The sequence below is a fragment of the Chiloscyllium plagiosum genome, chromosome 5 (genome assembly GCF_004010195.1).
Source record: "Chiloscyllium plagiosum isolate BGI_BamShark_2017 chromosome 5, ASM401019v2, whole genome shotgun sequence".
Taxonomy (NCBI): Eukaryota; Metazoa; Chordata; class Chondrichthyes; order Orectolobiformes; family Hemiscylliidae; genus Chiloscyllium; species Chiloscyllium plagiosum.
The window spans coordinates 47,535,332-47,550,505 of record NC_057714.1 but is presented as its reverse complement, the minus strand read 5'-3'; the positions used below and the strand labels follow the sequence as shown (position 1 = coordinate 47,550,505).

Below are 15,174 nucleotides of genomic sequence, written 5' to 3'. Positions count from 1 at the left end.
GGTAACAAAAAACAATTTAGGGCGAGAGGTTCTAATTTTAATAAGTGAGCAAAATGGGTAAACTCGAATATAAACAGAGTTAATATTTCATGTCCAATGACCTGAAATGTCATGAGACTTTCTCAAGTCCAATGACCAATGCTGTCAGCCCTACATTTGCGAAGCACTTTCTGCCTTTTTTTTCTAGATTTCCAGTTTCTGCAATTCTTGGTTTTATTTTTGTGTAAATGTTTTCACCATGCAACATTTCAGATTACAAAGTAATTTAATGGCAAAATTAAATATTTTCTGTACTTTAAAATAAGCAAAATTATTTGCGAAATGCCCTGTTTACTCACCACCAAACTCTTCTCCACCCTCCCTCCCCAAAGAAAAACACAGGCCTAGGTGGGTTAATTGGGAGGAAGGAGTAAAAGGAAAATCATTAACCGACTACACACAGCACACTCATGATGCTTAAGTCAGCACAAGGTTTGCAAAGATTCTGACAAGACCTTTATCAGGTCTTTAACCTGTGCAAAAATTAATATCTTTTGATTTTTGATCAGTCAGACACTGGCTCACGTAGAATCGGTCACCACACATAGAGGCTTCCAAACCAAGATACTACTGTAAAAATACAGTTTTCCTGATGTTAAGTACAACTCTCGCCAAATGGCTATAATTCACCTATTACAGGAAGACGAATTAGATACGGGTTGGTAAAACCAAGTTTAAAGCTTCCCGAGTGTGCAACAGTATTTTTCATACAAAAACAACTAACACTGGACAGTTTACCAACAGAAGTTCTTGTAAGCTTTTCGCTTGTTGTCCACATCAACAAGTGCTCAACATGGGCACTGATGTACAATGTTCACTGGAAATAAATGTGAAGTCATACCCCCAATTTTATTCCTCCAAGTGTCTTCACCATGGCAGGCTGTCTAGTGAGTCATCCTGTAAAGCTTCCTGATTCAAGGATTGGCTACCTAGTCCACCATAAAAGATCGACTGCATTCCAATCCCTCATCACCAGACATGACATTCTGAAGCAACACTGTGAGAGATCATGTTTACCTCCACTTGTCCCTTCCCTCAATAAGTAGTTATTAAATTACTGACAAGGGAGAGTTCAAGCCCTTGACAGATGTCCAGCAGATGTCAGAAAATCCTTCTAATCAACACAGTTAGAAGCACAATTCACTGTGAGTTGCAGGAGTTCACATCCACTTCTTCAGGCACATTACCTCATTAAACAATTAATGAAGATACTGGAAATTGTGCCCAATTACGATACTGATGTCATCGGATGACGATGCTTGTTTATGCTTGCATAACTTTTGCTGCAGACTTTGAAGAGAAGGTGTGATCATCTTTCATTAAAAAGCATCAAAATATTCCCTTGTGCTCTGATCCTTGAGGGAATGTAGTGGATGCAGTACCACTGGTAACAGCTTAGACAGTTCTAAGCTATGCCAAGCATGATATTGCATCCAAAACTCCTCAAGATCATGCCTCACAAAGGAAATTCCACTTCAGTGAAACCAAGACAACCTGAATTGATATTTTAGGCTTCTGAATTGTTTCGTTCACAGAAACCCAAATAAATTTAGCTTCAACAAGTCAACGTTTGTGCTCACCATTCACAGAACACCTACTTCAGTTTGGGTGCCACTGCAATTTCTTTATCTAAGACAATTGTCGAAAACAAGATGAACTTGGCCATCAAAACCCAACTCCAAATAATACAAGGCATTAGTCATTGAAATATTGGAGTTTGTTTGATTAGCTTTGGTGCATCAGGCGTGAGAATAGATGAGGTGGCTGGGTTTAGTTTCAGAGTTTAATAAAACATTGTCGGATGAGTCATCTGAAGTCACGATCCTGGATCCACTCTGCATCATGCCATCATACTCTCTCCTAACTCCAAGGAGGCTAGTCATTTTAAGAGCTCCACCATGAATACATCCATATTGATTAACATCAGATTCATCATTTTATGATTCCTTTCAAAAGGAATAAATCATATTTCGTTAACCAGCACCTGTCAGACTTAAATCAGATGTTATTTCTTATAAGAATATATATTTGGTAATGCTAGTCAGTTACAAGTTAGACTGATTACACTTTTGAGAACTGTATTAACTTTGAAGCAAACAATAACATTTCAGCAGTTATAATGACAAACTGATTGATTTAGATTTGTCTTCAGAAACTAAACAAAAATGGGCAATTTTATAAACTGCCAGTGTGCAGTTGTCATGGAAATTTCCATCAATTTTGGAGTAGAGGCCAGCGGAATAATTAAGTTACCTGAAGACAAACTATTTTGAAAACAAAAAAATTCAAATCAAGTTTACAGTTCTGTCCTTTTTTTAATAAAAGTATAAGGCAATATTAATTTTAAATTGGCACTCTTCTAAAATAATTACTGAATAAAGTTTTTTTTTGTCTTGATACAGCCAAGTATAGACAGGGTCCATTATAGCGCTTGCTGAACAAATATTAATATTCTACATCTGCTGGGCACAACTAACGTATTTAAAATAACTTTACTGGAGAATGTTTAGAGTTCCTCTTTCTAAAAAAAAACACGTTAGACTTCACTCATTGCACATCCATAGTATAAATTCCAAGTGGCTATAATAATTTAAGCTACGGAATTTGTGATTGCCAAAATTACTAGTAGTGCATGATGTAGACAGATTCTTGAAACATTAAAACTACTCATAGTAACATCTCTTTACATCTTGATTAATACAGACTTTGCATGGAAGATTGCAAATTTGATTAGACGGACCAAGATTCTTTTAGGAAATTAGATTTGATGTAATCTTTCAGACCAGTGCAAGAAACCCTCGATGTCCGAATTACACAGCTTTGATTGCTGCCGACTATACATCAAAAAGTATTCTCAGAACTATTGAAAAAACAGTTATGAATGTTCATTAGTCTAAATAAGCACTACAGTGGAAATTAAACTTCAAAACAGCATGACGAATTTAGGCATAGTAACGTCTGTAGAGATGGGAACAGATTCATAAGGAATCCTGAAATACTTACCATTCCATTTTAAAGCTGCTTCAATCTGCCAGAATGATGTTTGGAGAGAATCAACCAGGAAAAGGAACAGAAAAAGTTAGCGAGATTGCTTCTGTTGGGACATAAAACTGAAACATTTAATTAAAATGTATTAAAGCAAAGTTTGTTCTGAAGGCCACATTTCACTGCTCGCTAAAATTAAGGTAACCCTGTGGCTGTCCTTCAAAAACGCAAGGTTGCACAGGACGGTCAAATTGGCCACAGATCCAATTTCTTATTGCAGGCCATCTGCATTTACAAATGTGTAGGATACAACTAAACTGATGAGAAAAATAGTTCATGTTCGCAGTGTTTTGTATTAAAAAGTGGATTGATAACTAACATTCATTCAAAGTACTTAATATAAAATTCATACAGCCATCTGAATCATAAGATTTCATGCTGGTATGAAATCTGGATAAACTTTAAAATAAACAAATAATTTTCTGCAACAACCATCAATAACAGCAATCAACACTGCAACATTTTTATAAGGGTACTAATATGCAAACTCACAAAAACATATTTTCTACAAGAAAACCTTAATAGTGCTCCAAAATGTACAATTCAATGTTTTAACAGTTTTCTACATCAGTTTATTTTAGCCTATTGAATGAAGTCTCGGATGCAAAAAATTCAGAGCCCAGCAAAGTATGTTTTGTAGCTCAGCAACCCAGGTCATCCTCTCATATTAATTAGCTCTCATAAATAATTAGTGTTGCTGAGACAGGCAGTTGATGCACATCAAGGAAGATCCAGTCTTCTGTTCATTGAAAACAGTCAGGTGGTTCATCTTCTTTACTCCCTCCCTACATGCACTTCAGTTGAAAGGGGTGTGTACCCATGAAGATCTTCACAGATGTTTTTATCACTGCTCCTTGATAACCAGCTAAAAGGTATATCAAGGATGCAGGAAAAAAACCTTACAGCAGGCTCTTATTCCTTCAACTGAGAATTCAACAAAGACTGGACGCTGTGTATGGGAGCCTGAGTGCGAGTATCTGTCAGGAATGGGATTTAAGTGTGAGTGCCCTGTTGCTTTCTGGAAACAGCGATCCAATTTCTTCAAGCCTCTCAATTTAAGAAGTGATATAGATGGTATTTCTACCAAATCACACTTAAATGAAGTGGCCATTCTTCATGTCAATGAAATGCACATTTTGATGGTTGAAGTCCAGCACATTACAAAACTGTAATTTTTTTTGCAAGTTGAAATATGAAAAATTAAAGAGCTAAATCATCTAAACTTGAAGGTTAGATGCTAGTCTTCAAACATACATCCAAGAAATTCTTGGTGATGTCACTCAATTAAATTTAACTATTTTATGCAAACCAGCAAATAAATTTAAAGGAGTGCTGAGCGACATTCTAAATGCTTTAGAAGAACATTGGGAGATCAGAATAATGGTCTATACAGTATTCCACTTGTGTGTAGAGTCATGAATTATTTTGATTCAACAAGCTAATAAACAATTTAAGAGACTTTACATTAAAAATGCAAAGTTAATAACAGCCGAAACAATGGTAAAATTATAGCCCCAAATTAATTTAACTGCAAATCATCTGAAATTACAAAACATAATTCATCTGATTTAGGAAATGAATATAATAGGTTCTATGAATTCTATGAGATTTGACTTTTGCTGTAATGGACATCTTAAAAAGTATACTAATCTTGTCACAAGCATATAAAAGCTAACAACTTATAATATTACATCTCCACCCTGGTTATGTAATGAAATAAACTCAATGAGAAAGAAAATTCAGTACGTGTTGCACTCAGTTTTTAGTCAACTAGATGTATTTAAGATTTTAAAGTGCAGTATTCTCTTCCAATTTGTATCAAAGAGGTGAGTCATCAATGGAATGATGTTATAAAAGGAAACTAAATTCTCAAACCTGAGCTATATTTCTAAATGTTCAAAACTCTTTCCAAACTTCAGCATACATCAATGTCCACTACTGCCCAAATAATTGTTCAGAGTTAATTCTGAGTTTTAAAGTAACTGAACATGCCTCACTATAAGCCCACATGCTAGTCTGTCTAGGATATCAAGCATTAGCAGCCACTTAAAAATGACACTAATACTTATTTTCTTCAGGAGTTAACTTTCGTTGCACAGTTATGTGTCGGAGAATTTTAAAAAGATCTCTCTGTCGTAATAATGTATCAGTCATCTTAGTCTCAGAACAGTACAAACACCAAACAAAAACTTTGGCCTTAAGAATTCCTAAAATAAAACAACAAAACTAGGAAAACAATTTAGTGTAATATGTTCAGAATAAATGTTAATGTGACTGTAGCAAAATGCAAGAATGTTTTAACTTATAGAAACATATGGCACACCAGGGACAATGAAACCTTAATTATGCCCATAAACACAAGAGGTGAATTTCAGATAACAAAAACTGGCAGATCAGAGTCCCAAGCACTTCAATTTTTAACTACAACTATTCCACAAAATACTGGCAACTCTAACTGATCACCTCATTTGTCATTACATTGGAAAAGTTTGATTTATATTCACATACATCAGTAAAATCACTTCAAAGCTGTAAAGTTTCTTCAGAACAATAAAGACTCTCAAAATAAGGTGAAAAATCAAAATCAGATATTTGCTAACAATAGATTTGCTTATTACCAATTTAAATCTAAATCATGACCTGTGTACCCAATGAGATGTTCCATTTTCAACAGATTTACTGGCAGCTCAACCGTCAATGGTACTCTGACCTACACGGAGTTTAGTCAATATAAATTCCCATCTGTATTCTTACAAATGATCAAGAAAACAGACAATTACTATGCAGAAATCAAGGTTTCACTGTATTTGAAAATGTAACATTAGTGATACACTAACATATTTTCTAAGAGCACATTTACTGTTGAAACTTAGGAATAAAGTTATCATTATTTTAGAAGTGCTTAATGATCGTGACTGAAACTTCATACCTTTTTGTGTTTAAAGCCAAGGAAATGCATCTGGAGATTCAGAGCAGATGTACAAACTACCTTGCAAATCTAGAATAAAAATATGCCTTGTAAAACATTACAGTAAATTTAAATGATAAATTAATATAGAATTAAACTTTTATGCATGAATATCTTATTAATTATAGAACTTTTACATGTAGACCATTTTTAAATATTATTCAAATCTCAAAAGTAGTAGTAGGATGCTCAAATTTAAAGGTTAATGTTCAAAAAAATTAACTGAAGGGCGAAAAGTACTATACTCAGATAGTTAGTTAAAACAAAATACACAGAGAGGCAAATTAAGAAGAAAAAGTGGGAAACAGAGACAAACTGCACGGATTCATTCTTGTTTTGTTCCAGAGGCAGTGGGGTACAGCAACCTCGCGTTTAGACAGCACTCAATTGACAGAAGCATTTTTTTAAATAAATCAAGCTTATAGAGTTTCTGAGATCTAATTTCAAATAAAAACTGAAGGGAGGTTTTAGCCATGGCTCAATGGGTAACTACATACTTCCTGTGGCAGCATAGGATAGGTTCAAATGGGCTAGCTGAAATCCCGAATCGTCGATTTTCCTGCTCTTTGGATGCTGTCTGAACTGCGGTGCTTTTCCAGCATCACTCTAACCCTGAATATAATTGGAGTCAACTGTTTTGTACGATTTAGTTTGAAAGTGAAATTGCAATTATTTCAAAGCCTTGGCGTGATTTAGCATTGTCCTTACTCAGACTGCTAACCGTACAAATCAAATCTGAGTCAGTAAAAATTAATGAGTATGGAAGAGATTAAAAGTTTAGCTAGCCCATCTGAACCTATCTTATGCTGCCACAGGAAGTATATAGTTACTCACTGAGCCATGGCTAAAACCTCCCTTCAGCTTTTATTTGAAATTAGATCTCAGAAACTCTAGAAGCTTGATTTATTTAAAAAAATGCTTCTGTTAACTGAGTGCTGTCTAAACGCTAGGTTTCTATACCCCACTGCCTCTGGAACAAAACAAGAATGAATCCGTGCAGTTTGTCTCTGTTTCCCACTTCTTCTTCTTAATTTGGCTCTCTGTGTATTTTATTATTCAGTTTAACAAGATACGTAGGAAACTTGCTATTCTGAATTCTGCCGGATTGTTGTACATTTCAACTTCCTTGCCTTAATACTGCATCATGCAACGAGTCCATGATGAACTTCTTTCATTCTTTATAAATGAACTCAGTTTAAAGATGAGCTAACAAAAATTAAACTTAGAAACATGTAACAACTGCATTATTTTAGATCAAGTTTTTTTTTTAAAAGGTAACATGACTCAATCACTTCTACAGAACCTATAAATGAGCATCAAAATCATAAAATGAATCAGCACATGTAACAACATAATTCTATCACAACAGTGAACATACAAACAAGATTATTTAAATCAGGACTTCAAAGCTTTTGACATTCATCATTGTTAAAGCAGAATAGTGCAGTAATTCCAAATGCCAGGTAGTAGCTTCTGGAAGATTGCACATCAGGACAATGTGAAATCCCAACACAAAAACTCACTAGGAAATTAAAATTTCCTTGGATCAAATTATCCTGCACCTGAAACCTACAAAAATAAAGTTTTGGAAGGTTTTGATTTACTTAAACGTAATAATTACCCAGGAAAAGTTACAGGATTATAAACCTGCTCAAAATCTAGGGTGATTTAGTTTAACAGTGTAATATACATTATCATTTGGTAATGTGAATCTTTAAAAGATACTGATGGACTATGGATTCCAGTTCTGTGAAATGACTTTATTTTAAAAGATGTTAGAAAGTAATTTGGAAAACTGTTTTAAACATTTGCCAAGAAATGCGCCTTGTACGAAGTCTGTGGTGTTAAATTCCTAAGTCTTTACAAAAGTTGAACTTTTATGAACCACAAAGGAAACAAACCAGGCACCACTATTTTTCAGTTCAGTTCTGAAGAATTAAGTTTTTCAGTTCAGAACAATTTCACTCTGGTATGAAGGCTTTAGTTCGTGAAGTCTCCAAGCTGAGACAGACTGCATACAAGTTTTCAGAAATGAAGAATTATGTCATCAGAACTGGAAAGGCATCTCTAGGATACCAAACCGGAAAAGAGTCAGTTAAACAAGAAACTGAAGAGTTAGGTCATGGGGTCACTTCATTAGGAGAGAGTACCTGTAATAAAAATTGCTGTGTACCAGGTTGAAACTTTGTTTTATTGTTTATTTCTAAACTGGAGATTCATATATACATAAAATAGATTGGATTTTTTTTTCTTGTGCAAAAAACTGGTGCTCTTTTTTCAAAAGCTTAATATGTTTAATGTCTAACCACCATGATAACCAATTGTAAAAATTAAACTTGTGATGTATCAACTAAGCATCATTCAGATTTAGGAGAAAGTGAGGACTGCAGATGCTGGAGATCAGAGCTGAAAATGTGTTGCTGGAAAAGCGCAGCAGGTCAGGCAACATTCAAGGAGCAGGAGAATCGACATTTCGGGCATGAGCCCTTCTTCAGCTCATTCAGATTTAGCTTGTTCTAGTATTACCATCAAGTGGAATTATAAACTATTAAACTGAAGTCCTGACTCTCCGATCACAGCTGTACTGAGGGAAGACACCTTGCAAGGCTCATCCTGCAGGACCATATGGGGGGGGGTTGCCAACAGTTTGACAGGGCTGTACTACAGGACTCCCCAAGAGCCAGCAAGAGATAGAGGAACAGATGTGTGGGCAGATTATGGACAAAATATAAAACCAACAGATTTGTTTGCTGGATAATTTTAACTTCTTCTATATTGACTGGAACACACTTACGTACGGGAGCTTGGATGGGGAGGGAATTGTTAGGTATGTCCATGAGGGCTTCTTGAAGCAATAAGTAAACAGTTCAACTTAGGAAGGGGCTATATAACACCTGGTATTAGGGTATAAGCCCAGCTAGTAAACAAAGTTTCAGTGAGAGAGCATTTCAGAAGTTTTAAGTTAGTTATGGATGAGGATAAGAGCAGTCCTCAGGTGAAAGTACTAAACTGGGGAAGGTTGACTACAAGCACATTAGGTAGCAAAAGGGGAACGTAGACTACGGGTGGCTGTTTGAGGGTAAATCTACTAGCATGTTAAAATGAAGGATAAGGGTGGCAAGATTCAGGAACTTCTGATGACAAGAGAAATTGTGAGCTTAGTCAAGAAGAAAAAGGAGACATACATAAGGCAAAGAAAACCAAAGACAGAGACCCAAAAGAATATTAAGAAACAGTAAAGAACTTTAAGATGGCATTAGGAGAGCTAAAAAGGTTCATGAAATGTCTTTGGCAAACAGGATTAAGGAAAATCCCAAGGCATTTATATGTACATGAAAGGCAACAGGGTAGTTAGGAAAAGGGCAGACTCACTCAAGGATAAGGGAGGGAATTTATGTGAGAAGCTAAAGTAAGTGGGTGAGGTTCTTAAAGAATGTTTTGCATCAGTATTCACAAAGGAGAAGGACATGGTGGATAGTGAGTCTAGAGAGGTATGTTATTATTCTAGGGCATCTCAATATAAAAAGAAGCATTGGGTGTTTTGAAAAGTGTTAAGATAGACAGGTTCCCAGGACCTGATGGGATTTATCCAGAGTACTGAGGGAGGAAACTGGGGCCTGAACAAAATTTCTGTATCCTCTTTAGTCACAGGAGGGGTCTCAGAGGATTGGAGAATAGCCAACATTGCACCTTTGTTAAAGAAGGGCTATGGGATAATCCATGAAATTCCAGGCCAGTGAGCCCTTATGTCAGTGGTACGGAAATAATTAGAAAAAATTCTTCGGGACAAGGTGTACTGACATCTGTAAAGGTATGAACTTCTAATGACAGGCAGCATGGCTTTGTGTGGGGTAGGGTGGAGAAAGTGTATGAGAGACTTGATTGAGTTTTTTGAGGAACAGAGAAATGATGGCAAGGTGGTGGATGCTGTCTACATGGACTTTAACAAGGCTTTTGGCGGGGGATCCAAGATGGCGGCGACCCAGTAAGACTGAGTCTATAGTGCTCCTCCCAAGACTTGGGCACAGTGGGTCACCTACCCTCTACCAAGCTCACCTTGGAGAATAGCCAACATTGCACCTTTGTTAAAGAAGGGCTATGGGATAATCCATGAAATTCCAGGCCAGTGAGCCCTTATGTCAGTGGTACGGAAATAATTAGAAAAAATTCTTCGGGACAAGGTGTACTGACATCTGTAAAGGTATGAACTTCTAATGACAGGCAGCATGGCTTTGTGTGGGGTAGGGTGGAGAAAGTGTATGAGAGACTTGATTGAGTTTTTTGAGGAACAGAGAAATGATGGCAAGGTGGTGGATGCTGTCTACATGGACTTTAACAAGGCTTTTGGCAAGGCTTCTCATGGCAGGCTCATACAGAAGGTGAAGTCACATGGGATCCACAATGAGCTGATAAGATGGGTACAGAACTGGCTTGTCATAGAAGAGAGGATAGCAGAAGAAAGATGTTTTCAAATTGGAGATGTGCTGCCACAAGAATCAGTGCTGGGACACTTGTTATTTGGAATATATGTAAATATAACATACATTAACGATTTGGAGGAGGATGTAGGTGGTCTGATTAGTAAGTTTGCTGATAACAGAAATATTGAGGGTGGTGAAGGCAGTGAGGAGAATTGCCAAAGGATTCCACAGGCTCTAGATTGGCTGGGGACTTGGTGGGAGAAATGGCAGATGGAATTTAACCCAGACAAATGCAAGGTGGATGCATTTTGGATCGTCTAATGCAGATGGAAGTATATAGAAAATAGCAGAACACTTAGAAGCATTAAGATACAAAGGGATCTCGGCATACAAGTCCACAGTTTTCTGAAAGTGGCAATACAATGAATAAGGTGGTCAAGAAGACATATGTCATCCTTGCCTTCATCAGTTGGGCATAGGGGACAAAATGACAAATCATGTTGCAGTTGTATACAGCTTTAGTTAGGCCACATTTGGAATGATGTACACAGTTGTGGTAGCCACATTAACTGAAGGATGTGGAGACTTTGGAGAGGCTACAGAAATGGTTTCCCCAGAATGTTGTCTCGTTTGGAGAATATTAGCTGTGAGGAGAGACTGCAAACAGTTTTCACTTGACAGTCGGAGGCTGAAGGTCGACCTGATAGAAGTTTACAAACTTACTAAGAGGCATGGATAGAATGGATGTCAGAGTCTTTTTCCCCAGGTAGAAATGTCAATCACCGGGAGAAACATGGTTTAAGGTGAAATGAGGAAAGCTTAAAGGAGAAACGAGAAGCAATTTTTTGGTTTACACAGAGGGTAGAAAGTGCCTGGAATGTGCATCCAGAGATGATAGAAGCAGATTCAATGCCAGTGTTTAAGAGGCAATTTGACAAATACCTGAATACGTAAGGCAAGAGGGATTTGGACTGCATTGAGGCAAATGGCTTAGTTTCGAAAGGTGCCATGTGTCACCATTGGCTTGGTCAGCCAAAGAGTCTGTCCTTTTGTTCTCACTTGAAATCTCACCACACCCCTCTACCCCAAACCAAAACTCGCCCGAGTCCTACCACGTCCTGCTCCCAGCACTTTGCCACACACCAAAAATGCACATGGCACCCACGTCCCACAGTTACCACATTCTTAACTTTTCTCATTTGTTGTCAAAAATGGCTGCTGGATATTTAAACCACAGTTTATGCGCTGACAGAAGAGGTGTGGTTTCCTTCCTTATTCACTGTTACCTGCAAATGATCCTGGATTGCATGCCACAGTAGACTGCTCTCCAGAAATTTTCAGTGCAGAACTAATCAAAAGGTGTGTTTTTTGTGTTCAATCGGGGTCACAAATAGGTTTGCTGAATCTGATTGGAATTTCTGATCAAATGTGATATGTTGAAACAATGAATGGTAGAAGAATATCCAAACCAATTGAGCTTTAGGTTCATGTGCTTAAACATTTTATAACATAAGATCTACTTTATTTTTCTACATGCCATGCACCATTCATTTTGGCAACACAATGCAGTAACATTCTTCTATTGCTCTTCAATTCACAATTCCTGCATATCAAAGTAATTTTAAAAAAGTACTTGTTTTGGAACTGCAAGCATTCCATCTAACAATATTGATTCTGCAAAAAGTTAAGCACGGTCAAACTGATCTAATCAATGAAAAATGTATGCTAAATCCATGAACTATTGATGAAACAAAATATACAGAAAATGCAAAGGAAAGTTTAATACCTTACAATTTTTTAGAATCATAGTTAAATTAAATTTGCCATTTTCATTTTTCACATTTAAGATCCTTGTGTAAACAAGGAAATGAATAAGCCAATGGCAGGGAATGGAAACAATAAAAGGTTACTTTATTGCAAAGACATAATAGCACCAAAAAAAACTATTTCATATTATTTGTTTCTGAGATCTACATCTATGCCCCCTCAAGAAAAAACCTCATTAGAATTAAAATTTTACTTTGGCTAGGACATCTTTATCTAATAAACTCCAAGAAAGCAGGTGAAAGTACAACAGTTAAAGTCAGTTGAGTCAGTAGTTACGAAGGCAAATGCAATGATGGCATTTAGTTTGAGAGGACTTGAATATAAGGCAAAAATGAACTTCTGAGGCTCTATACAGCTCTGGTCAGACCACATTTGGAGTACTGTGCAGAGTTTTGGGCTCCATATCTCAGGAAGAATATATTGGGCCTGCAAGTGTCTTCAGAGGTGGTTCACGAGAACATTCCCGGTCCCAGGAGCGAAAAGCTTAGCATATGAGAATGCTTGGGGACTCTGGGTCTGTACTCAATGGAGTTTAAAAGGATGGCGGGGGGGGGGAATCTAATTGAAACTTACAGAATACTGAATGGCCTGTACAGAAAAGATGTTGGGAAGATGTTTCCATTTGTAAGCGAGACTAGGACCCAAGGGGATACCTTAATGTAAAGGGAAGATCTTTTAGAAGAGATAAAAAGAAACTCCTTCAGCCATAGTGGTGAATCTATGGAATGCATTGCCACAGAAGGCTGTGGAGGTCAGGTCATTGAGTATATTTAAGACAGAGGTAGGCAGGTTCTTGAGTATGAAGGGGATCAAAGGTTAGAGGGAAAATGGGTTAAGAAACTTATCAACCACGAGTGAATGGCAGAGCAGACTCGATGGGCTGAATGGTCTGATTTTTGCTCCTATATATCTTATGGCCTCAAAGCATCTCATTACAAACATAATATTTCATAGTTTGTCATGAAGTATTGTTACATAATCAAATAGTTATGAACATTCACCAGCTGTTTGGAAATAACATAAGCAGTTAAACAAGGCATAGAACCTTAGCCATAAGCGTTTTTTTTTAAAGTAAAATAATTCATAATTCACTTTACCATTATCAGCCTTATCTGCTTTAGTTGACAAGTCCAGATATAATATTTTAATCCAACATGTGGTAGTTCAGGTTTATCAAATCAAAATATTAACTACTGAATAAAGCAAAATATCAAAGAGCATCCTTGTAAGAGTTTAAATAAATACTTACATCACACCAAAACATAGTCACCGGTTTGCCCTCTTTGCTAGGAAGAAATCCATCACTTTCAGGTAGCCTTCCACTGGCAGGTGCCTCTGTACTCTCAGGTGGCCATGTTTGATCTGTGGTAGCTTGCAGTTCGTCTTTATTGGACATGTCTGCTGCCTCATTCTTCGGTTCATTTATGTCATTTGCATTAGTTTCAACAGTCAAAGGTTCTTTCTCAACAGTCAGTTGAGGCTGAACTTTATCTGCCTCCTCCAAAACATTTAAATTTCCTTTTTCAGCGTTCTTTGTTTGCGATTTAGGCTTGGCAAGTATACTCTTAATCTGAGCTTGGCTTGAGGCACTCTTACCAACTGAAAAGTCACTGCAGGTTTTATCAATTTTTCTGCAATTTTTTATGGCAAGCTTTTTCTTTCTGCCAATACAAGCTGGGGTTCTATTCCCTTGGAGGACACCTGTTTTTCCAGTTCTTCCACTAGTTAGCGTTGATTTGATTTTGCGCATGCCAGTCTTAGCTGCTGCTGCTCTACCATCATTAGGAAGCTTCTCTTGTTTTGTGCCACTCTTTGTTTTATCATTATTAGCTTGATTTTGGCCCAACTCATTCTGAACCAAATCTTGTTCACTGCTGGTAAAATGATCTCCAACTTGATCTACCTCAATGAGAGCATCATCATGCTCTCCACTGGTGGACTGATTTTCAATTTGATCTACCTCAAATGGAGTTTCATTTCCATCAATAGGCTCGTTTTCAACTTGCGCTGTTTCACTCTGTGTTTCATCTTTTTCACTGCTGTTACTACAAGATTGGACTTCTCCTACACCTTGCACATCACTGTTCGCCTGAACAAGAGCCCGGTGCTCAGCATCACTAATTTCGCTTTCAGCATTTTCAGCTTCGGGTTGGACTTTATCTATACTACACTCATCTTCATCACGTTTACTGTTTGGTTGAGCTTGATCTTGGCACGTTTCATCCATTACTTCATCTTGCCCACTATTCGTCTGAACTCCGGTCTGGTTTTCGGGACTTTTTGTTACATCTCTTTCATTACTGATATCGTGATGTTCGATTTCACTTGAATCTTCTTCTGCGATCTCTATTCCGCGCTCAGCGGCAGGTACTGGGTCTGCATCACTTTCAGCGGCAGCATTTCCATCTGAGACAGTTTGATGAATTTTAACCGCATCACTCATGCTTCAGGGCGAAATCTACAATAGATCAAAAACAGACATTTAAAATGCAGCTAAACTGCAAGCATATTTTCAGACATATCAACGTGGAAAACATACGAGGGCCTATTTTGGGAGGTAAGAGATGTGAGACGAGGCCGACTGCAGCACTCGTTATTCCTCTGCTTGTACTTTCCCCTCAAGCGGCCATTCGAAATGGTCTGGAGTCACGTAACCCCAACCCCAACCCCTCCCCAAAGTCCGAGCGGTGGCCGCTGGCCTCCGGCCTCCTTCCTTCCCGCCCCGCCACAACGACGTTTACATTCCAGTCCGCCCGTAGTTACCAAGCAAACCGCTCCGCTTCGAGATTCCGCAAACCGTCGCTCTGCAGTCCCGGCGGTGTATTTCCGGTGCGTCTGACATCACTTCCTCACGGCGGTGCCGCCTGTGCCTTC

General features: G+C 37.7%; 1 protein-coding gene across 5 annotated transcripts in view; it reads right to left on the bottom strand.

The window, feature by feature from the left end:
- si:ch211-197h24.6 overlaps positions 1-15,174 on the bottom strand; it is a 91,262-nt gene extending 76,088 nt beyond the window's left edge. For 2 of the 5 annotated variants that reach the window (XM_043689994.1, XM_043689995.1), the window contains exons 1-3: positions 13,550-14,946; positions 6,014-6,082; positions 3,043-3,067 (exon numbers count right to left, since the gene is read on the bottom strand). In XM_043689994.1, coding sequence (XP_043545929.1) covers positions 3,043-3,067; positions 6,014-6,082; positions 13,550-14,743 — 1,288 coding nt within the window. In that variant the 5' untranslated portion in view covers positions 14,744-14,946. Of the gene's footprint in view, positions 1-3,042; positions 3,068-6,013; positions 6,083-13,549; positions 14,947-15,063 lie in introns of those variants that run through there. The other 3 variants (XM_043689992.1, XM_043689993.1, XM_043689996.1) reach the window with 3 other exon arrangements.